This window comes from Bos indicus x Bos taurus, chromosome 19, assembly GCF_003369695.1.
Source record: "Bos indicus x Bos taurus breed Angus x Brahman F1 hybrid chromosome 19, Bos_hybrid_MaternalHap_v2.0, whole genome shotgun sequence".
Lineage (NCBI taxonomy): Eukaryota > Metazoa > Chordata > Mammalia > Artiodactyla > Bovidae > Bos > Bos indicus x Bos taurus.
Genome location: NC_040094.1, coordinates 46150209 through 46175012, shown reverse-complemented (window position 1 = coordinate 46175012; position 24804 = coordinate 46150209). Strand labels below are relative to the sequence as shown.

Below are 24804 nucleotides of genomic sequence, written 5' to 3'. Positions count from 1 at the left end.
CCATTGTCCATTGTGTGGATACACTACAGTTTTTCTTTATCCATCAGTTAACGGGCATTTGTTTTCTTTCTTTTTAGCTATCATGTTGCTATGTGTGTTCATGTACAAGTGTTCTGTGTGGACATGGTTTTAATTCTCTTGAGTATGTACCTAAGCAGAGAACTGCTGAGTCCAGTAGTAACTCTATGTTTAATATCCTGAGGAACTATCAAATCATTTTCCACAGAAGCTAGACCATTTTACATTTCCACCAACAACGTGTAAGAGTTCCAATTTCTCTGCATCTTTGCTGATGCTTGTTATTCTCTACCTTTTTATTATAGCCATCCTACTGGGCATAGAGTAGTATCTCATTGTGGTTTTGATTTGTATTTCACTATTATCTAATGATTTTGAACACTTTTTCTTGTCTTTGTTGGCCATCTGTATGCTTTCTTTGGAGTTATATCTATTCAAACCCTTTGCCTATTTTTTAAGTGGCTTTAAATTGGGTTATTTATTATTAAGTTGTAAGAGCTCCATATTCTGGGTACTAGACCCTTAGATACTCATTGGAAAAGACTCTGATGCTGGGAGGGATTGGGGGCAGGAGGAGAAGGGGACAACAGAGGATGAGATGGGTGGATGGCATCACTGACTCAATGGACGTGAGTCTGAATGAACTCCAGGAGTTGGTGATGGACAGGGAGGCCTGGTGTGCTGCGATTCATGGGGTCGCAAAGAGTCGGACATGACTGAGCGACTGAACTGAACTGAACTGAGACCCTTAGATATATGGTAATATTTGCACATTTTGTATGCAAATATTTCTATTAGATATATTTTTTATTAGTTGCTTATGCATTAGATGTCATATCTAAGAAACCATTGCCTGATCCAAAGATATGAAGCTTTATGCTTGTTTCCTTCTAAGAGTTTTATAGTTTTAGTTCTTACCTTTAGGTCTTTGATCCATTTGGGGTTAAATTTTTCTTTTTTGGCTGTGCCACGCAGCTTGTGGGATCTTAGTTTCCAGACCAGGCATTGAACCCGGGCCAAGGCAACGAAAGGGCCAAATTCTAACCCCTGGATCACCAGGGAATTACCTGGGTTAATTTTTTTTTTTTTTACTATTCATTCATTTATTTAGCTTCCTCAGGTCTTAGTTGTGGCATGTGGGATCTTCATTGCAACACACAGATTCTCTAGTTGTGGCCCATGGGCTCAGTAGTTGCGGTACACGGACTCTCAAGTTATGGTTTGTGGGCTTAGTTGCTCTGTGACATATGGGATCTTAGTTCCCCAGCCAAGGGTTGAACCCATGTTCCCTGCATTGCAAGGCGGATTCTTTACCACTGGACCAACAGGGAAATCCCCTGGGGTTAATTTTTTTTTTATGTGGTGTGAGATAGGGGTCCAACTTCATTCTTTTGCGTGGAACTATTCACTTATCCCAGCACCATTTGTTGAAAAGACTGTTCTTTCCCCTACTGAAATGTCTCAGCACCTATGCTGAAAATCAGTTGCCCAGAAATGTGTGGGTTGGTCACCTCTTCTTGACTAGAATGCTTTAAAATGTTGTTTGGGGTCATGATGGTATAAATAAGAGCAGAGCTCACCTAGAAGGCAGTCAGATGAAAACTTGAGATCTGAAATCCTTGTTTCCATGAGCCCACACACAGGGGAGCTTAATGTGTCTTCTGCACCCACTCTAAGCCTTTAAGGCAGATGTGTGCGATGTCTTGGGCTCCAGACAGCTCTTTTGACACGAGACCCTGCATTTGTCTATGGCATCCTCACTGGATTCATAAGCAGAGGTGGAGACAGCAAATAGGTTTACTTCAGAAATAGAACTCGAATTCTCTGAAGCCTCACGAGAGGGAGGGAGGGAGGAGCAGCCACTAGCCAGTGCACATTCCAGAAGGTATAGCAGTGTGTGTGTGTGTGTGTACACAAAGGCAGTGACATTGGCCCCCTTGGCCCCAGACGTTGCCACTGAGAGGCAGGAAGCGCCAGCCCCATCAGGCACACCCCCGTGGACGTGGGCACGCATACCACATCGCTTGTGTGCACTGTTCTCCAGCAGCAGCTTCTGAAACTGTGAGGCTTCTCTGGCTCCACGCCCAGCCCATCACCCCAACCCTGCTGCCCAGTTACTGTTCCAGGGACAAAAAAGATCCTCACTTCACCCCACCCCACATCCCAGGGAGTAGAGTGCTGGAGCCCAGCCCGGAGACACCATTCACCAGGGCTCTGCCAAGGTCGGCGAGGGGCGGGACAGGCCACACAGCCATTTGGCTGAGCAGACTCGCCAGACCCACAGTTAGCCTGCTCAGAGGGTAAAAGACAGGCAGTTCCCATTCGCCTCGAGTCCTTTTCTCTGCTTTATGAGCTTTGTCACCTGACACCCTGGGCTGCACAACTCACCTGGCCAGCGAACCTGCCCAAGTCCCAGCTGGAGAAAAACTTTGGTGGGAGGGTCTGTGTGTGGGAGCTGGGAGCAGCGCCATGACTAAGGGGGTTATTTTGTTCCATCACAAAACGGCAGTTTTCCACTTAGCCTTGGGCATTCCAGCTGACAGCCCCATCACACGGGTTTCTTTGTTTAAAAACTTCTAGGGTGTTGTCGGAATTCAGCAAAGCCCAGGTAAACTCTGTGCCAGCCAATGGACCGATCCGAGAAACGGAGGTTCCCACGCTGCAGGCCCCGCTCCCCTTCCCTGGCCTCAACACCAGCACGTCCCTGCACTCAGAGGAAACAGCAGAGCCCCGCCATGCCCAGGCCTCCCCTGGAACTGGAGATGGGGACCACAAGCGGGAGCCGCTTGCCCACGCGCCCAGCCCCCTGGGCTGGCCGCAGCCGGGCCCTGCCCAAGCTGTCCTTTCGGGGAGTGCTTCAGGCCAGCAGCCTCCTTGTCCCGTGAGAGACGCCACCAGAGCAGCCAGCCAGGAAAGCGGCCAGCAGAAGCCCCCGGAGGATAGCGGACCTCGGCTCAGTCTTGCGGTTCCCTCCCCCACCAGTCCGGTGAGTGGTATAAGCTGAGTCTGGGGGGAAGGGACGGGAGGAGAGTGGGTGTTGGTGCATGTCTCAGAGCCAGTGTAGGGTTTCCCCAGCTAGTGACCCAAGTGGCCTCTGCCTTCTCCCTCTGAGCCCCCCTCGCCTTGCATGGTTCGGTATTAACACAACATCGTGGTGATGGAGCTAATGTTCTGTGGGGTTGAGTAGTGGATGGGAGCTGGGCTCTCGGCCCATCACCTCCCACGGGTGTCTCCTATCACCAGCACACCCACGCCATGGAGAAGGTAGTTCTCTCCCGACCACAGGCTCTGCTCTTCACCACGGACACTCACCAGCTTATGCCTCACTGAGCTTTGGTTTCCTCCTTGGTGCGTGTTATTATTTATTTACTTAGCCGCGTCAGGGCTCAGTTGCGGCACACAGGATCTTTTGTTGTGGTGCAGGGATTCTCTAGTTTTGGCTCATGGGCTTACTTGCTCCACAGCATGTGGGATCTTAGTTCCCCAACCAGGGATCAAACCCGAGTTCCCTACATTGCAAGGCAGATTTTTTTTTTTTTTTTTTTTTTGCTACTGTGTGTCTTTTTTTTTTTTTTGAACTTTTTATTTGGTATTGGGGTATAGCTGATTAACAATGTTGTGATAGTTTCAGGTGAACAGCAGAGGGGTTCAACCATACATATACATGTATCCATTCTCCCCCTAACTCCCCTCCCATACAGGCTGCCACATAACATTGAGTAGAGTTCCATGTGCTATATGTAGGTCTTTGTTGGTTATCCATTTTAAATATAGCATCCCAAACTCCCTATCTCTTCCCTTCCTCTTGGCAACCATAAGTGTGCTTATTGATCACATTAAAATGAAAGCATTTTAAGTACGTATTTTAAATAAAATATAAAGTTCTAATTAACTTTAAAATTAAAGTTATTAAAATTAACTTCACCTTTTTTTTTTAACTTTCTTTAATGTGGGTCCTAGAGCATCTAAGATGACCTATGTGACTTGCATTGTGTTTCTGTGGGACAACACTGTTCTAGAATAAGCTATTCCAGTGTGTTGATGACCCGAAGAAGCCAGCCCTGGGACTGTCCTGGAAACAGCCCTGAGAGTAGAGGCTGGAACTGGGGGGCCCAGCGAAGCAGTAGTCAAACTGTGAACTCGAGTTCTGGTGCCATTTCACATTTGTTCTTGGGTCATGAAAAGCAGAAGTAGGAACTGGAGTGCACAAAACCCAGAGCTCATCCCAGCTGTGTCTGGGGCTCATGTTGGGCATACAGTCTTACTCTTTCAGCTCCATCCACAAATGTCCCTTCTTTGGCCTGTAGCTTCCAGATTCTATAACTCAGGATGGGCCAGGGCCATGAAATAGACTACAGGAGGCACCCCCACCCCCTCTTTTAACAGCTTTATTGTGATATAATTCACATACCATACTATTCACCTAATTAAGTGTATAATTCAAGTTTTTTTTATTCACAGTTGTACATCCATCACCACAGTCTAAGTTTAAATATTTCCATCTTCCATAAAAGAATCCCCCTACCCATTAGCAATGACTCCTGTCCTTTCCTCCCACTCTCCTGCCTCTCCTCACCTTGCTCAACCCCAAGCAACCACTAATCTACTCTGTCTATGGATTTGCCTGTTCTGGACATGTTACATATATAGAACCATATAATCACATTTGTGATTGGCTTAGTTTCAATTAGCAAAATGTTTTTAAAGTTCATCCATGTTGTGGCATGTATTAGCACTTTGTCTTTTTTTTTTAATATCCCATTGTAAATTCCGTCATATGGATGTATCACATTTTATTTATCCATTCATGAGTTAATAAACATTGGCATTTTTCCTACTTTTTGACTGTTGTGAATAATGCTACTATGAACATTCATGTATAATTTTTTGCTCGGACATATGTTTTTAACTTTTTTGGGTGCATAGCTTAAAGTACAATTTTGGGATCATATTGCATCTCTATATTTAATCTTTTGAGAAACTGCCAAACTATTTTCCAAAAGCAGTTGTCTTGTTTTATATTTCAACCAGCAGTATATTTCTCTACATCATCACCAACAGTTCTTACTGTTTTATTTTTTTTATTATACAAGTGGTATCTCATTTTGGTTTTGATATAATTTGCCTGATGACTAATGATGTTGAGCATCTTTTCATGTGCTCATTATCATTTGTGTTTTTCTTTGAAGAAATGCCTATTCAAAACATTTGCTCATTCTTGGGAATTCCCTGGTGGTCCAGTGGTTAAGACTCTGTGCTTCTAATGCTGGGGGCACAGGTTCAGCCCCTGGTCAGGGAACTAAGATTTCCATATGCCACATGCCATGGCCAAAAAAGATTGCCTAGACTTAAATAGGGCTATGTAATAAATTACAGTTTTTTTCTGTATTCTAGATGCTAGACCTTTCCTAGATAAATGATTTGCAGATTTTTCTCCCATTCTGTGCATTATCTTTTCACTTTCTTGATGGTATCATTTAAAGCATAAACGTTTTGAATTTTGATATAGTCTCTTTTTTGTTGCTTGTACTTTCGGTTTCATCTCTAAGTACTCCTTTTCTAATCCAAGGTCATGGAAAGTTACTCCCATGTGTTCTAAATGTTATGGTTTCACCTCTTACTTTTAAATCTATGATCCACTTAAGAGTTAATTTTTGTATTTGGTAAAAGAATGGTGCCGGACTTCATTTTTTTACGTGTGCTTATACAGTTATACGAGCACCATTTGTTGGAAAGACTTTTCCCACATTTTTATTTATTTATTGGCTGTGCTGGGTCTTCACTGTGGCTCAAGAGCTTCTCTAGTTGTAGCACACGAGCATGGTTGCCCAGCTGCATGTGGGATCTTGGTGCCCCAACCAGGGCTCAAACCCACATCCCTTGCATTAGGAGGCAGATTCTTTACCACTGGGCCACCAGGGAGGTCCCTGGTGAGATGACTATTTGCCCGTTGAATTGTCCCACTTTCCCCTTTAAACATTTTTTTGAGGAATGATGTATTTAAAGCACCCAGATCCTCATTGTACACCTCAGTGGAAACTTGCATATCACATACACTCTGTAACCACCATCCAGATTGAGATATAGAACATTTCCAGCCACCAGAAGTTTCGCTTCTGCCCTCTTCCACTCACTGCCACCCCCACTCCAAAGGAAACCACAGTTCTGACTTGTATCCCATAAAGTCTTTCCTGTTGTTGAACTTTAGAATCATATAGTATATGCTCTTTTAGTTCTTTCACTGAACGTTATATATGTGAGCCTCATCTACAGCCTGAGATTCTTTTCCATTGTTCTGTAGTACGCCACCATAAGAATACAGATTCTTTACCACTGGTGCCACCTGGGAAGCCCATAGAATATATCACAATGTCCCGTAGAGTCAATTCCTGTAATGTATTCACTGTCCCGTAATAGACGTTTGAGTTATTTTCAGGTTTGGGCTATTTTGAAGAAAGGAGATATGAGCATTCCTATACTTGCCTTTCAGTGAACCCATGTATTCGTTTCTGCTGCTGCTGCTGCTAAGTAGCTTCAGTCGTGTCCGACTCTGTGCGACCCCATAGACAGCAGCCCACCAGGCTCCCCCCGTCCCTGGGATTCTCCAGGCAAGAATACTGGAGTGGGTTGCCATTTCCTTCTCCAGTGCATGAAAGTGAAAAGTGAAAGTGAAGTCGCTCAGTCATGCCTGACTCTTAGCGACCCCATGGACTGCAGCCTACCAGGCTCCTCCGTCCATGGGATTTTCCAGGCAAGAGTACTGGAGTGGGGTGCCATTGCCTTCTCCATTTGTTTCTGGGTGTGCATCTAAGAATGGAATTGCTAGGTCACTGGGTAGCCATGTGGTGAGCTCTAGACAGGGAAGCCTGGCGTGCTGCAGTCCATGGGGTCGCAAAGAGTCGGACGTGACTGAGAGACTGAACTGAACTGGACTGAACTGAGATACTGCCAAACAGTTTTCAAAGGGCTTGTACTAACTTATACTCACATTAGCAATGTGAGCATTTTCATTGTCCTTCGTCATAGTCAGTGGTATTGGCAATCTTTTACATTCTGGCTACTCTGGTAGGTGTATAGTGGGGTCTCGTGTGGTTTTAATTTGCATTTCCCTGATGACTAATGATACTGATGCCTTTTCATCTGCTTTTTGGAAGCATTCTTTAAAGTCATTGTCCCATTCTTGAATTGAGTTGTGTTTTCCTTATTGATTTGTAGCAGCTCTTTATATACTATGGATGTGTCTTTTATTGGAGAAAAAAATACATATATATATAATAGCAAATATGTTCATATAATCTATGGCTGGCCTTTCAGTTCAGTTCAGTTCAGTTGCTCAGTCGTATCCGACTCTTTGCAACCTCTCAATGGTATTATCTTTTTAGTATTAATTATTTAGCTATGCTGGGCTTTGACTGTGGCATGTGGAGTCTTTTTTTTTTTTTTTTTTTTTATAGTTTCAGCATGTGGGGTCTGGTTCCCTGGCCAGGATCAGACCTGGGACCCCCTGCATTGGGAGTGCAGAGTCTCAGCCACTGGGCCACCAGGGAAGTCCTATCAGTCTTTCTGTTTTTCAACCAATGTGTTTTGTGTCTATTTTTAAAATCTCTTTCTACCCCAAGGCTATGAAGGCTGTGGAAATCCCTGTATTTTCTTCTAGAAGCTTTCTTATTTTACCTTTTACAATTAGGTATATGATCCACCTGAGCTTATTTAGATCTGGTATGAGGTCGGTGTTTTCCACATGGATGTCAGGTTGACCTCGTGCCGTTTATTGAATACGACTATAAATCATGGAGCCGTGTATGTGTGGATCAGACTGTCCTTTTTTGCTATCCCAAAGGTGACTTCAAGCCCAGAATGTCACAAGGCCCTGAAGGCTGTGACTATGAAAACAGCAGCACACGCTGAGGTTGAAGAGAAAGGCTCTGTGGCCCCCACTAAAGGAGAGGGATGTCCCCTGGGGTCGGCGGCTGTGGGCCCCAAACAGGGTTCCCCAGAGTGGCCTTGACTGGGGTGCCTTCACTCCTGTCCAGGGCCAGCTTCTGCTTTGCAGGCTCAGACATCCTATCTTGCCAGGGTCCCAAAGCTGGTGGACGGGACAGCTTGTTTTGTCAACAAAAATCTTCCTCTGCTAACCAAGTTTTGACACCTCTCCCGACCCCACCCCAGCCTTCATGCAGCTGCTCACAAACCCAGCACCTTCCAGCCCTGGCTTTTACATTTTTAAAAATAAGGTTACTTATTTATTTTTGACTGTACTAGGTCTTCGTTGCTGTACACAGACTTTCTCTAGTTGCGGTGAGCGGGGGCTACTCTGTTGCGGTGCACGGGCCGCTCGTTGCAGTGGCTTCTCGTCGAACACGGGCCCTAGGCTGTCAGCCTTCAGTAGTTGTGGTTTGCAGGCTTAGTTGCCCTGTGGCATGTGGGATCTTACTTCCTGGACCAGAGATCGAACCTGTGTCCCATGCATTGGCAGGTGGATTCTTAACCAGTGGCCCACCAGGGAAGTCCCCGCAGCTTTTACACTTGCTGTTGCCTCTGCTTGAACTGTTTGCCATCTCGCTGCTTTTCCTCAGTGTCTGTTCAGCCTTCCCTGACCACCCTGTTTCAAAAACACCCTACCCAGTGACTCTCTTTCCTTCTCACCTGCTTCACTTTATGATACTCCTCACTTGGTTAGATTCTGTTATATCTTTGTCTACTTGTTTATTGCCTTATTTCTGTCTAGAATATTATCTGCGTGATACAAAAGACCATGCCTGCTCCCTTAGCTCTGAGCACTGTACCTGAGAGAGAGTAGGTATCAGTGAAGTTCTTCAGTTCTCCAAAGACTCTCAAGATGCCAGCCTGTAAGTTTACATGGAGGAATACTCCACTGGGTGCGTGGGGCAGGCAGGCCAGTCCAGCCAGCTCACCCGCTGCCTCCTGGCCAGCCTCAGGGGAGTCTGGTTGCTGGAGGGTTGCTTGGGGAACACGGCATCAGGGCACCAGATGCCGAGCCCAGTGTAAGATGCTGGTCCCTCCTGGGGCCTGTCCCCAGGGGGCAGCTGTGTGCCCATCCATCCCCCTTGCCCAGGAGACAGTCCCTGTGCTGCCCCTGGGATTTGACTCTTGCTATGCTGCTGTCACTGAGTCATTGCTGTTTATCCGAGAGCCATTCAGCCTTGCTTTAAAACTTTGTTTTTAATTAATTTTATTCAGAACCCCAGCTATGGGCCCAGCACTACGCTTGGTAGAGTGATGGAGCAGAACAGAGGCCCTGCTCTCTGGAGACAGACACTGGGTTAGACAAAGGCCATCTGCATCACAGTTACACTTGTGTTAAGTGCTGGGAAGGACTGGAGTGACTCTGCGTATGTGGCATCTGGAAAGTCGTGAGTTGGTTTCTCAGTTTGAATCCCAGAGGACAGTCTGACTTCTGAGACTTGGCTCTAATCACTCCCTTCAGGGACCACTGACCTCTGGAATGTGGTCGCTCTGCCAAGTCAGGCCACAGGCAGTCCTTTCACCTGACGTGATGAGGACAGACTGAACAAAAGGGATGTTTTGAAAGTGGTCTAGAGACCTGACATCTCACCCCTCTGCCAGACGCCTCTCAGGGATTCAGCTGTTGTGCGTAGCATCCCGGTACCTGTAGTAACTCCACGTGGCATTCTTCCATCTTGGGTGCTGGTGGCAGGTGCTGCTCTGGCTTAGATCCTGGGTCAATGGTGATCTCCCCCCACAGGAACAGGCCAGACGGGGGCCCCTGAGTGAGCAGGAGGCAGGAAGGTGGGGAGGGGGCACAGTGGTGTGCTTCCCCCTCCCTGTAATAACTCGGGATCCTGGAGTGGGGCACAGCTATAGAGCTCAGTCCAGGCTCATGTGCAGAAGCTCCAAGGACCCAGCGTTCCCACTGTTTTTCTCTATTGCTTAAGAGAACAAAAGGTTTTCCCCAGAGTCTTATTTCCTGGTGGGAGGCCTGTGGTCACTGGGCCATGTGTGGATACTTCCCAGCAGTCTCCCTCTCCTCCTTGGAGAGAGAAGCCCTCACCAGTGAGCATGTTGTTGTTCAGTCGCTAAGTCATGGACTGCAGCATGCCAGGCTCCTCTGTCCTCCACCGTCTCTGGGCATTTGCTCAGATTCAAGTCCATTGTGTCGTGATGCTCTCCAGCCACCTCATCCTCTGCTGCCCCCTTCTCCTTTTGCCTTTATTCTTGCCCAGCATCAGGATCTTTTCCAATGAGTTGGCTTTTCACATCAGGTGGTCAAAGTACTGAAGCTTCAGGTTCAGCAGCAGTCCTTCCAATGAATGTTCAGGGCTGAATTCCTTTAGGATTGACTGGTTTGATTTCCGTGCAGTCCAAGGAAGTCTCAAGAATCTTCTCCAGCACCACTATTTGAAAGCATCAGTTCTTTGGCAGTCAGCCTTCTTTATGGTCCAGCTCTCACATCCATACATGACTACTGGAAAAACAGTAGCTTTGACTATACAGACCTTTGTCGGCAAAGTGATGTCTGTGTTTTTTAATATGCTGTCTAGGTTTGTCATAGCTTTCCTGCCAAGGAGCAAACGTCTTTTAATTTCATGGCTGCAGTCGCTGTCCAAAGTGATTTTGGAGCCCAAGAAAATAAAATCTGTCACTGCTTCCACTTTTTCCCCTTCTATTTGCCATGAAGTGATGGGACTCGGTGCCACGATCTTAGTTTTTTGAATGCTGAATTTCAAGCCAGCTCTTTTACTCTCCTCTTTCACCCTCTTCAAGAGGCTCTTTAGTTCCTCTTCACTTTCTTCAACTAGAGTGGTATTGTCTGCATATCTAAGGTTGTTGATATTTTCTCCTAGCAGTCTTGATTCCAATTTGTGATTCATCCAGTCCAGCATTTCACATGATGTACTCTAAGTTAAATAAGCAGGGTGACAATATACAGCCTTGACTTACTCCTTTCCCAATTTTGAACCAGTCAGTTGTATATCCTGTTCTAACTGTTGCTTCCTGACCTGCATACAAGTTTCTTGGGAGGCAGGTAAGGTGGTCTCATACTCCAGTCTCTTTAAGAATTTTCCACAGTGTGCTGTGATCCACACATTCAAAAGCTTTAGCATAGTCGGTAAAGCAGAAGTAGATGTTTTTCGATCCAATAAGTGTTGGCAATTTGCTCTCTGGTTCCTCTGCCTCTTTGAAACCCAGCTTGTACATCCGGAAGTTCTCGGTTCATGTAGCTACGTTGAAAGATTTTGAACATAACCTTGCTAGCATGTGAAATAAGCACAGTTATATGGTACGGCAGCGTACAGCATCACAAAATCCACATGTGTCTCCTTCCTTGTTTCCTCACCCCACCTTTGTTATTTTACATTGAAAACATTTGGATAGTCAAGATTTATTCCCTCATCTTTTTGGGTTTTTGGGGGAACCATGCTATGCCTGTGACTTGTGGGATCTTAATTCCTCAACTAGGGACTAAACCCTGGGCCCTCAGCAGTGAAAAGCACCAAATCCCAACCACTGGACCACCAGGGAATTCCCACCTTATCTTTTTAAAAAATATATGTTTATTTATTTTTGTACTGTGTTGGGTCTTAGTTACTGCATCAGGTCTTAGTTTCAGCATGTGGGATCTTTCGTTGTGGCATGTGGAATCTAGTTCCCTGACCGAGGATCAAACCCAGGTCCCCTGCTTAGCGGGTGCAGAGGCTTAGCCACTGGACCACTAGGGAAGTACCCCCCTCATCTTTTATAACTCTGTGCCAGGCACAAAGAATGACCATTCCAAACAGCTTTGTAGGTGCTAGGATGGAGGTAAGCGTAAAATGCCATAGGAGCGCAGAAGGGATCTCAAACCTACCTGGGGGTGGGTTGGAGGGGGTGTAGGCTGAGGATGAGTAAGGACAGCTTCCAGGAGGAGGTGATGAATGACCTCTGAGCTGAGTCTTAAGGAAAAGTGGTCTCTCCCATAAGGGTTTCCCAGGTTGTGTGCGCCAAGCTCCAGGAATTTCCCTGGATGGCCACGGGATTGCTCCTGCAGCCCAATTTCCTTAGGGAGTTCCCCTGGGTGTTGATGACTTAGACAGGCTTTGTTCAGGATCCTGAGTTGTGAGTGGTCCCTGGCAGTCACCCTGATTGACACATTGTCCTGTCACTGGCAGAAGGAAGCACCTGCTGGTTCTGAGGGTTTTGGAAGAAGCTTTGGAAGCCAAGTTCTGTGAGCCTCCCTGCCACCAAGCTCCTGACTCAGAACTCACCACTCTTGGCTTAAGGAACTTGACAGCATCTGAATGGACGAAGCTGTTCAAACCAATCCTTCCGACGTTCTGGGCAGCTCCAGCCCTGCTCCCCTTCCCTGTCTGTGGGAGTGGGGAGGGCAGTCTTAATTTAGGGGTTGGAAATAGCAACATCAGAGTGAGGTTTTTGGTACTTAACACAACAGCTGGGCTGGTTGCAGCCCTTGGGTGACTCACTTCCTCTGTGTAGACAGCCACTGAGGGCATCCAGCCAGCTTCCCTGCCTCTGCTCTCCCATGACGCTTAGGCACAAAAAGACAGGGAGCACTTGAAATAGTGAAGAAAAAGAGCCAGAATTCATTCCCACGAGCCTCCTGACCCCCACCGCACTTCCGTCAGCCCAGTGAGCAACATCAGATTCAGGGAGATAGCAGAGAAGGAAGGGGCATGGCCTGGCTGCCTGGAGCCTTGGGGACCTGCTCAGAAATGGGAAGTAAATGCAGAGGAGCTAGTGATATCTCTGGGTCTTGTCTGCCCATGCCTCCTCCATCTCAAACCCTACAAGCAGTGCTGAAAAATTCAACATCCCTTTAACAAATGGTGCTGGGACAACTGGTTATCCACGTGCATAAAGGTGGATCCTTTCCTCACACCATATACAAAAATTAACTCAAAACTGATCACAGATCTAGGCATAAAAGCTAAAACTGTAAACCTCTTTGCAGAAAACATAGGAGTAAATCTTTGTAACCTTGGCTTAGGCAATCATTTTTTTTTTAATGTTTATGTATTTATGTATTTGGCTGCATCGAGTCCTAGCCACAGCACGGGGAACCCTTTCATTGCCACGTGCAGGCTGTTCACTGCGGCATGGGGGCTCTCTAGTTTCGGCATGCTGCCGTAGTTGCCCCGTGGCACATGAGATCTTAGTTCCCTGACCAAGGGTTGAACCCGCGTCACCTGCATTGGAAGGTGGATTCTTAACCACTGGTCCACCAGGGAAGGCCCCGGCAGTGGGTTCTTAAGTGTGATACCAAAAGCATAGAGACAAAAGAAAAAACAGATAAATTGGACTTCATCAAAATTTTAAAATTTTCTGCCTTAAAGAAAGTGAAAGTGAAGTCGCTCAGTCATGTCTCTTTTCGACCCCATGGACTGTAGCCTACTAGGCTCCTCTGTCCATGGGATTCTCCAGGGAAGAATACTGGAGTGGGTTGCCTTTCTCTTCTCCAGGGGATCTTCCTGACCCAGGGATTGAACCCGGGTCTCCCACATTGCAGGCAGACGCTTTAACCTCTGAGTTGCCAGGGAAGCCTTAAAGGGCACTATCAAAAAAGTTAAAAGGTAACTCACAGAACTGGAGAAATTATTTGCAGATCATGTATCTGATATAGGCCTAGTACCCCGAACTTAGAAAGAAACCTTGCAACTTGTATTTACTTCCTAGGGCTTCTTGTGAGAATTAAATGAATTACTATATATCAAGCTTTTAGTCCAGTTCCTGGCTCCAAGCGTTAGCTTTCATCATCCTCCTCATCATTATTTTTTAAATAGACTTTTTAAAATATCTTAAAAATTTTTTTTCAACTTTATTGAGTATAATTTACAAAGTTGTAAGATATTTATAGTATTTTTGTGATGATTTGATATATGATTGATTATTCTGTGAACGGAGAAGGCAATGGCACCCCACTCCAGTACTCTTGCCTGGAAAATCCATGGACAGAGGAGCCTGGTAGGCTGCAGTCCATGGGGTCGCTAAGAGTTGGGCACGACTGAGCCACTTCACTTTCACTTTCATGCATTGGAGAAGGAAATGGCAACCCACTCCAGTGTTCTTGCCTGGAGAATCCCAGGGACGGGGGAGCCTGGTGGGCTGCCCGTCTATGGGGTCGCACAGAGTCAGACACGACTGAATCGACTTAGCAGCAGCAGCAGCTTCTGTAACAAAGGACTATACACTGGATGGCCTGCAAACACAGAAATGTATTATAGTGGTCACCCCTGATCCACAGGGATATGTGCTAAGATCCCCAGTGGATGCCTGAAACTGGATAGTACCAAACCCTACATATACTATATTTTTTCCCATACACACATACCAATGATAAAGTTTCATTTATAAATTCGGCACAGTAAGGGCCATCCCTAGTGGTCCAGTGCTTAGGATTTCACCTTCCAACACAGCGGGTGCAGGTTCAATCCCTGGTTGGGAGGCTAAGGTCCCACATGCCTGGTGACCAAAAAATCAAAACAGAAAACAGAAGCAATATTGTAACAAACTCAATAAAAACTCTGAAAATGGTCCACATCAAAAAATCTATTAAAAAAATTAGGCACAGTAAAAGATGAACAATAATAAAACAGAGCAGGTATAACAGTGTTCTGTAATAAAAGTTACGTGAATGTGACCTCTCAGCCCCCCGAATATCTTACTGTACCAATGTAATGCCTTTTCCATCTTAACTTTAAGCACTTATTCATGTGCTGTGGGTATAACTTCTGTAGTTTGAGGTGCAGCAACAAAGCTGGCACAAATTTATTTTTCCTTCTTCATAATCTCACAGATAGAAGACCCTTTCTTACTGTACATCTTAACAACTTTTGAATATCCTTTATTTCTTTCCTTATTTAGTCAAGAACTTTTACTGTGTTACTTAAAGAAAGCACTTTACGGCTTCTCTGGCAGATCCGAATTGCCAGCATCACTCATCTTGTGCTTTGGGGCCCTTATTAAGTAAATCAGGGTTCCATGAACACAAGCAGTGTGATACCACGGTGGACGATCTGATAACCAAGAGGGCTACTAATGAAGTGACTGATAGTGGGATAAAGGGGTGATTCACATCCCAGGCAGGATGGAGAAGGACGATGAGAGGTTTCATCACACTACTCAGAAGGGTCACAGTGCAAAACTTGTGAATGGTTTATTTCTGGAATTTGCCACTTAATGGCAAATTAAGTTGGCTGTGGGTAACTGAAACCATAGATAAGGGGCAACTGGTGTATCTGATGGTTCTGGAGGCCAGAAGTGCACGGTCCAGATGCTGGCAGGGTTGGTTCCTTCAGGAGATTCTGAGGAAGAATCTGTTCCACGCCTTTCTCTCAGCCTGTAGTGTCGCCAGTAGCCCTGGGAGCCCTGGGCACTCCCCGGCTTGTAGACACATCACTGCAGGCCCTGCCCCTGTCACCACACGGGGCTCTCCCTCTGGATCTCTGGCTTGGCTCGGTGTTCTCTGCGTGTTCTCTTTTCTCCTCTTATAAGTAGATCGGTCACATTGGGTGAAGGGCCCACTGTACCCCAGTATGACCTCATCTTAACACATTTGCAACAACTCTACTTTCCAGATAAGGTCACATTCTAAGGTACTGGGGGGTAGGATTCCAGCATATCTTTTGCAGGGTTGTCGGGGGGACACACACAGTTCAACCCATAACACGACAAAAGAACAAATAAACCAATTTGAAAATCGGCAAAGGATTTGAATAGACCTTTCTCCAGAGAAAATATACAAATGACCAATAAGCATATGAAAACATGCCCAGTGTTTTTAGACATCAGAGAAATGCAAATAAAAAGCATAAGTGTGCACTGCATATTATAGCCATACACTCATCTGACTATAATCAAAAATACAGATAATAATGATGGAGAGGATGTGGAAAAATTGGAACCCTCATACATTGCTGGTGGGAAGGTCAAATAGTACAGCCACTTAGGAAAACAGCTTGGAAATTCCTCAAATGTTAGACGTAGTTATCATCAGTTGAGTTCAGTTGCTTAGTTGTGTCCAGCTGTTTGTGACCCCATGGACTGCAGCATGCCAGGCTTCCCTGTCCATCACCAACTCCCAGAGTGTGCTCAAACTCATGTCCATTGAGTCTGTGATGCCATCCAACCATCCCATCCTCTGTCATCCCCTTCTCCTCCCGCCTTCAATCTTTCCTAGCATCAGGGTCTTTTCTAATGAGTCAGTTCTTCACATCAGCTGGCCAAAGTATTAGAGCTTCAGCATCAATCCTTCCAATGAATATTCAGGATTGATTTCCTTCAGGGTTGACTGGTTGGATCTCCTTGCAGTCCAAGGGACTCTCAAGAGTCTCCTCCAACACCACAGTTCAAAAGCATTAATTCTTCGGCACTCAGCTTTCTTGCTTTCTTTATGGTCCAACTCTCACATCCATACACGGCTACTGGAAAAACCATAGCTTTGACTAGACGGACCTTTGTTGGCAAAGTAATGTCTCTGCTTTTTAATATGCTGTCTAGGTTGGTCATAGCTTTTCTTTCAAGGAGCAAGCGTCTTTTTTATTTCATGGCTGCAGTCATCATCTGCAGTGATTTTGCAGCCCAAGAAAATAAAATCTCTCACTGTTTCCACTGTTTCCCCATCTATTTGCTAGAAAGTGATGGGACCAGGTGCCATGATCTTCATTTTTTGAATGCTGAGTTTTAAGTCAGCATTTTCACTGTCTTTCACTTTCAAAAAGAGGCTCTTTTAGTTCCTCTTAGCTTTCTGCCATAAGGGTGGTGTCATCTGCATATCTGAGGTTATTGATATTTCTCCCAGCAATCCTGATTCCAGTTTGTGCTTCATCCAGCCCAGCGTTTCTCATGATGTACTCTGCATATAAGTTAAATAAGCAGGGTGACAATATACAGCCTTGACGTACTCCTTTCCCGATTTGAAACCAGTCTGTTGTTCCATGTCCGGTTCTAAGTGTTGCTTCTTGACCTATATACAGGTTTCTCAGGAGGCAGGTAAGATGGTCTGGTATTCCCGTGTCTTGAAGAATTTTTCACAGTTTGTTGTGATGCACACAGTCAAAGGCTTAGCATAATCAATGAAGCAGATGTTTTTCTGGAATTCTTTTGCTTTTTCTATGATCCAACAGATGTTGGCAATTTGATCTCTGGTTCCTCTGCCTTTTCTAAATCCAGCTTGAACACCTGGAAGTTCTCAATTCACGTACTGTTGGAGCCTGGCTTGGAGAATTTTGAGCATTACTTTACTAGTGTGTGAGATGAGTGCAATTGTGCGGTAGTTTGAGCATTCTTTGGCATTGCCTTTCTTTGGGGTTGGAATGAAAACTGACCTTTTCCAGTCCTGTGGCCACTGCTGAGTTTTCCAAATTTGCCGGCATATTGAGTGCAGCACTTTCACACATCATCTTTTAGGATTTGAACTAATTCAGCTGGAATTCCATCACCTCCACTAGCTTTGTTTGTAGTGATGCTTCCTAAGGCCCAGTTGACTTCGTATTCCAGGATGTCTGGCTGTAGGTGAGTGATCACACCATCGTGGTCATCTGGGTCATTGAGATCTTTTTTGTTATTATATTATCCATCAATTCCACTCCTAGGTGTGTACCAAGAGAATAGAAAACATGCATCCACAGAAAAACTTATACATCAAGGTTCTCTGCAGCATTATTCATAATTGCCAAAAAGCAGAAAACTACTCATATGTCCATCCTCTGAGGAGTGGATATATAAAACATGATAAATCCATAATTGGAATATTAATTGGTAATAAAAAGGAATGAAGTAATGATACATGCCAGGACATGGATAAACCTTGAAAACATCATGCTAAGGGAAAGAAACCAGTTTCAAAAGACCACATGTTGTTAAATTTCGTTTATACATATTCAAAATGGGCAAACCCAAGGAAACAGAGGGGGTTTCCCAGGTGGTGCAGGGGTAAAGAATCTGTCTGCAGTGCAGAGACACAAGAAAGGTGAGTTTGATCCCTGGGTTACGAAGATTCCCTGGAGGAGGAAATGGCAAGCCACTGCAGTATTCTTGCCTGGAGAATCCCATGGACAGAGGAGCCTGGCAGGCTACAGTCCATGGGGTCACAAAGAGTTGGACACAACCGAGTCCTCACACATGGAAACAGAAAGTAGATTACTGACTGCCTAGAACTGGAGTGGTTGAGGGTAAACAGGGAGTGGCTGCTGATGGGGCTTCCTTATGGAACAATGAAAATGTTCTAAACATAGATTGTGCTGATGGTTGCACAACTCCATGAATATGCTGCTGCTGCTGCTGCTAAGTCGCTTCAATCGTGTCCGACTCTTGTGCGACCCCATAGATGGCAGCCCACCAGGCTCCCCTGTCCCTGGGATTCTCCAGGCAAGAACACTGGAGTGGGTTGCCATTTCCTTCTCCAATGCATGAAAGTGAAAAGTGAAAGTGAAGTTGCTCAGTTGTGTCCAACTCCTAGCGACCTCATGGACTGCAGCCCACCAGGGCCCTCCGTCCATGGGATTTTCCAGGCAAGAGAACTGGAGTGGGGTGCCATTGCCTTCTCCGATGAATATGCTAAAACTACCGAATTACACACTTTTTTTTTTTTTTGTCACATCATGCTAGATCTTAGTTCCCCAATCAGGGATGGAACCCACTCCCCCTGCAGTGGAAGGGCAGGGTCGTAACCACTGGACTTCCAGGGAAGTCCCTGAATTATACACTTTAAATGGTTTAATCTTATGGTGTGAATCGTGTCTCAATAAAGGTGTTTTTAAAAACAAACGAACCTGCCTTTCCTTCTTTCCCAATAGAAAAGCAAGAGCTGGATCTCAGAAGATGACTTCTACCGGCCTCCCCGGGAACAGCCCAGACAGAGTCCTTCTGATGCCGCCACAGCTTCTCCCAGAGAGATACCTGAGTCAAGGCCTGGCCTCCTAGTGCAAGAACCAAGACGAAGCTGCTCCATGGAGGCCTTAGACAAAGCTTGCGCACCTTCCCCAGGAAGCGGGAGAAGCAGGGCCGCCCTGCCGCCGCCGGAACACAGGAACTTCAGGGTGGTGCATCGACGGCAGATGGGTAGGCAGCTCTGCGGGCTTCCGGTGCCGCACTGCGCATGAGCAGTGCCTTTCGGAGAGCAGTTCTTTTGCGTTACTGATTGGGTGGTATCTTCTCCCAAGAAAAACCTCATCCCAAAATGTAATAAGGAGCACCCTTGCAGAGTAATTCAGGAAGGCATTTCGGGAAGAGTACTGTATTTTCTCATAAAATCTTTTTTTAATTTTTATTGGAATATAGTTGATTTACTATGCCGTGTTAGTTTCAGGTGTACCGCGAAGTGAATCAGCCACACAGATACATCCACTCTCAAACTCTTAAGACAGTAATGCTCAAAACTGCCTGCAGAGTACACGAGTACTGTTGCATACACGAGAATGGAAAATAACTTCCCTGAAACTCTCCTGTAAATCTTAATGATTATCCATAGATTATATGTAAGATACAGAAAATAATCTTAGGAGTATGACCCCAGAAGGAAAGCCCCGCCCGCCTCTTGAAGGCTCAGATGTTCCAGCTGCTCCTCCCTAAGGCCCTTCTCGCAAATGGTTTATTTAGCAGGTCTGATGGGGTTTTCAGATCTGCCGTTTGTTCAGTGTCCTCTGTGTGCAGTTCACAAGGAGGCCAGCTCGACCTCCACATCCTATGAAATTCCGTAAAGCACTGAACAACCATAACCTAATTTTTCTGTAACCCTCAGAAACAAACAAATGTGCAAGTGTGTGCTAGGGTCAGTCTGTTTGTCGCCTCATTCTCTGTTTGCAGTGACCCAGCAGCAATGGCACCCCACTCCAGTGCTCTTGCCTGGAAAATTCCACGGACGGAGGAGCCTGGTAGGCTGCGGTCCATGGGGTCGCTAGGAGTCAGACACTAAGAGTCGGACTGAGTGACTTCACTTTCACTTTTCACTTTCACGCATTGGAGAAAGAAATGGCAACCCACTCCAGTGTTCTTGCCTGGAGAATCCCAGGGACGGCGGAGCCTGGTGGTCTGCCGTCTTTGGGGTCGCACAGAGTCGGACATGACTGAAGCGACTTAGCAGCAGCAGCAGCAGCAGCAGCAGAGGATGCTGGCTGGGTTTCTGGGGCCCTGGTTCAGGGAGTCTGGGCACAGCCCTGGTTTCCATGCCACCTCCTCTTAGGTTTTTCTTTCAGTGCATGTGATGGTTACAACCATACCAGAGAAGATGTGCTTTATGCCTGTATCATCAGGTACCCGGAAGGATAGGAAGACCCTACACAATGATTTGAAATCTCTAAGGCTAGTCCAAGCTGGGAGAGAGAATTGTGTGTCCTTTGGACCCCCTTGTTCAGGAAGATGGCTAGCCCCCAGGGATCAGGGAGCCTTGGGCTGTGTGTGGTACACACACTCCCTACTCAACAGATACTTATTGGGCACCTGCGATGTGCCAGGTGCTATTCTAGGTGCTGGGGACACAACAGGAAACCAGGCCAGGTCCTTATCTTCATGGGAGTTGTATTCTAGTGTGAGAGACAGGAAATAAGCAGATGAACAAGTAAACATATAGTGGGGTGGGTGATCACTCCTGTGGGGAATAGTAAACTGGGAGGTGGGCAGGGTACTGTTTCATAAGGGATGGCCAGGGACTTCCCTCATGGTCCAATGGTTAAGACTCCACACTTTGACTGCTGGGGCCCACGTTCAATCCCTGTTCAGGGAATGAAGATCCTGCAAGCTGCACAGCACGGCCAGAAAGTGAATAAATAAATAAAGGCTGGCCAAGGGAGGCCTCACAAATTAGGTGACATTTGAGGAGACTGGAAAGGTGGGGAGAGAGGCACGAGGCGATCGTTGTATTTCAAGCAGGGAGAACATGTGCAAAGGCCCTGCGACAGGAACATGCTTGATGTGTCCAGTAAGCAGCAGAGACCAGAGTAGCTGGAACAGAGGAGATGGGAAGGGGGTGACTAGAGATGAGGTCAGAGTGATGGGGGGCCTCGTGGGCCACAGTAAGGACGTTGGCTTTTGCTCTGAGAGAGACGTGATCTGACTCTGGGGACTCTCCAGGGGAGTCATCCTGGCTCATTTCTTGAGGGGCTTCAGGGAGGCCACAGCCATAAGCCCAGCCAGAAATGATGGTGGACCAAGCCCCTGTGAGAGTGGTGGAGGCGTTGAGAAGTGGAGAAAGGCTCTGGGTATACCAAGAGGATTTGCTGATAGATTAGATGTGGGGTGTGAAAGGAAAAAAAAAAATCAAGGATAGCTCCCAAGTTTTTGGCCCAAGCATCTGGGAGGATGAAGTATGCCATTTTACTAGACGAAGAACATCAGGAGAGAAGTGGGTTTGGAGTGGGAGAATCAGGAACACGTTTTTAGACGTGTCAACTTTGAGAAGCCTATTAGACATACACGGAGCAGATGGAGATTGGAATCTAAAGCTCAAGGGCGAGGTCCAGGCTGGAGATGAAAACTGAGGAGTTGTTGGCATAAAGCCCCAAGACCAGGGAAGACCAGCTTGGAAAAGTGGGTATTAGTAGAGAAGAGAACCAGGGCCAAGCCCAGGGCCTCCATGAAGAGGCCAGTGAGAGGAGGGAGCATCCGGGAGACAGGAGACGGGGACCAGTGTTGGCAGAGAAGACCCCAGGGAAGGGGGCTCTGCGGTGTGCCGCGATGCTGATGGGCCAGGCCAGATGGGGACCAACGACTAGCCTTAGGACTTGGCAACAAGGAGGGCCTGGTAGCCTTGCCAAGGGCAGGTTCTGTGGACTCGGGACAGAAGGCTGCTCGGAGGACGTTCAAGAAAGAATAGAAGGAGGGAGTCCCAGAGACATTCCCACGCCTCCTCAGGGGGGTTTCTGTAAAGGGGACAGAGACCCAGGGTGGTAATTAGAGATGTGAGTAGAGTCGAGAGATATTTTTAATGCTGGGAGAAATAACAGCGAGTTTGTGGGCTGATGGGAATGATCCAGGAGAGAGGGAGAAGACAGTGACGCAGGAGGGGCAGAAAAGATTGCTGGAGAGACGTCCTTGTCCTTGAGTAGGCGGGGTGGTGGTGGGGGGACCCCCTGCACAATTGCACAGATGGGAGGGTGGCCTCAGACAGAAGCACAGTCAGTTCATCCCCAGCGACGGGACTCAGAGTGTGGGTGCAGATGCTGGAAGGGGTGTAGTGAAGCGCACATGGAGGTGATTGTTGAAGTGCTTTTCTTTTCTCAGTGAAATTCAAGAATGCAGTCATCAGCTGGGGTGAGGGTAGGAGGGAGGCTCTCAAAATACGTTCCCATCCAGCCGGCGGTGGCCTATGTTCTCCGGGTGGTCACAGAGTCCACACCCACGACAGGACTCGGGCCCCAGATATTATCCAGGGTGGCGAAGGGGCAGACCTATCATCTAAAGCGCCTCTTTCTGCCTGCAGGGCTGTCCAACCCATTCCGGGGGCTCCTGAAGCTGGGCACGGTGGAGCGGCGGGGGGCCATGGGAATCTGGAAGGAATTCTTCTGCGAGCTCTCCCCACTGGAGTTGCGCCTCTTCCTGAGTGGCAAGGAGCGCACCTGCGTGGAGACCTGCTCACTGCTGCGCTGCGAGTCCGTGGGGCCAGCCCACAGCGACGGCCGCTTCGAGCTGCTCTTCTCTGGCAAGAAGCTGACCCTGCGCGCCTCGTCCCGGGATGAAGCCGAGGACTGGCTGGACCGGGTGCGCGAGGTGCTGCAGAAGTGCCGGCCCCTACAGGAGGACGACTGGGTGACCATCCAGTACCCAGAGGAGCCCGAGGACCCCCCAGAGGTCCCCCAGGGTGGCCACCCCGCCCCCTCGGACCTGCACATAGAGGCTGAAACCCCCCAGGGCCCGCAGTTCAACTGGTCCTTCTCCCAGGTGCCTGAGCCCGACGCTATCAAAGAGTCCCTTCTCTACCTGTACACGGACCGCACGTGGACGCCCTACATCTTCTCCCTGTCCTTGGAGTCCCTCAAGTGCTTCCGCGTGAGAAACAACGAGAAGATGTTAAGTGACAGCCACGGAGTCGAGACCATCCGCGATATCCTGCCGGACACGAGCCTCGGGGGCCCAGCCTTCTTCAAAATCATTACGGCCAAGGCCATCCTGAAGCTGCAGGCCGGGAATGCCGAGGAGGCTGCCCTGTGGAGGGACGTGCTACGCAAGGTCCTGGCGTCCTACCTGGAGACGGCCGAGGAGGCGGTGACCCTCGGTGGCAGTCTGGATGAAAGCTGTCAGGAGGTGCTGAAGTTTGCCACGCGGGAGAACGGCTTCCTGTTGCAGTACCTGGTGGCCATCCCCACAGAGAAAGGCCTCGACTCCCAGGGCTGCTTCTGTGCAGGTGCTGACTCCCTGTCCCCCACCTCCAGCCTGCCCGCACTGGGGTTCCTGCTCTAGGCTCTGCACTCCTTCCTGCTCCCCACAGGCGCCCCCATACTGCCTCGGGGATGTTGCAGCAAATTAGGCTGTTTCATGATCATATTATATTCTTCTGGAGCCAGGGCTTCAAATATTTTTGCAAGCTTTTACAAGTGTGCACAGGTATTTAATTACAAAAATAGGCTCATACTACTTACTGGCCAACAGAACGTTCTGTGACGATGACAATGTTCTAGAATCTGTGCCATCCAGTAGCGTAGCTACAAGCCACGTGTGGCTACTGCATATTTCGTGTGGCTTCCTGGTGTGGAAGGAAGTGAATTTTCATTTGGCTTTAATAATGTGTGTGTGTGCATGCTCAGTCGTGTCTGACTCTTTGCAGTCCCGTGGACTGCAACCCGCCAGGCTCCTCTGTCCATGGAATTTTCCAGGCAAGAATACTGGAGTAGGGTGCCATTTCCTCCTCCAGGGGATCTTCTCGACCCAGGGGCTTCTTCGACCCCATGGCTCCTGGGTCTCCCGCACTGGCAGGCGGATTTTTTACCACTGAGCCACCTGGGAAATCCTTTTTAATAATATATTTAAATGGGCACCTGTGGCTGGTGGCCACGATTTTAGACAGCTCAGCTATATCTATTGTTCTGCAGCTTGGCTTTAATCCAGTTAGGAATATGTTAGCACATTCTTCTGCGTCAGTACATCTGCTGTGTCATTAGCATCATCAGATCCAGTCCTCCCATGCCAGGCACTGGGCCAGATGCTTTCTTTGGATTGTCTCATTTAATCCTGACAACAACCCCGTTGGGATTTGTCTCTATTTATAGCTGAGGAAACTGAGTCACAGGACTGGTGAGTCCTGTCCCAGGTTCACACAGCGAGCGATGGTGGAGCCGGAAGAGGACTTAGTGGACCCAGAACCTGTGCTCTTAGCCAGGCACCCACAGGGCCTCTCCACTCCCGTGCTTTCAAGGCTGCATGATACTCCCTTGCTCACATCCCATTTCTAGGTCTTCTCCTCAGTCCAGACACCCATTTCCTTCAGCCTGGGCCTTTCAGCTGAACTGTGAGGAGGTGGCCCTGCTGCACGGGGAGACGCAGCTGTGCGCCGTCTAGGAGCCGTCCCGTCAGGGTGGAGCATGTGGGACTGGAGGGGAAAGCCTGCTTCAAGCATCTGAAGGAAGTGGTCTGTGGTTGGTCCCCCTCCTCCTTCCACCCCCGGAGGATGGAGAAGCTATGCAGAGCAGAGCTTCTTGCAGAAAAAAGTCTTCAAGCCCCTGTTCACCCCTTGCCCTCCTCCCCCACCTGCCAGCCCTAACACTCACACTTTGCCCTTTAACCCATGGGCTCCAGGTTCAGAGAGGAGGCCAGGCCCCCAGGGCTAGGAGGAGGGCTTCCCCACTGGGGATGTGGATGCTAGCAGGCAGCTTTCCCCAC

At 47.6% G+C, this 24804-nt stretch overlaps 1 protein-coding gene across 3 annotated transcripts in view; it reads left to right on the top strand.

The window, feature by feature from the left end:
* PLEKHM1 (pleckstrin homology and RUN domain containing M1) overlaps window positions 1-24804 on the top strand; it is a 57205-nt gene that overhangs the window by 18264 nt on the left and 14137 nt on the right. For all 3 annotated transcript variants that reach the window (XM_027517323.1, XM_027517324.1, XM_027517325.1), the window contains 3 exons: window positions 2599-3004; window positions 18792-19056; window positions 22412-23332. In XM_027517323.1, the coding sequence (XP_027373124.1) occupies window positions 2599-3004; window positions 18792-19056; window positions 22412-23332 (1592 nt within the window). The remainder of the gene's footprint in view (window positions 1-2598; window positions 3005-18791; window positions 19057-22411; window positions 23333-24804) is intronic.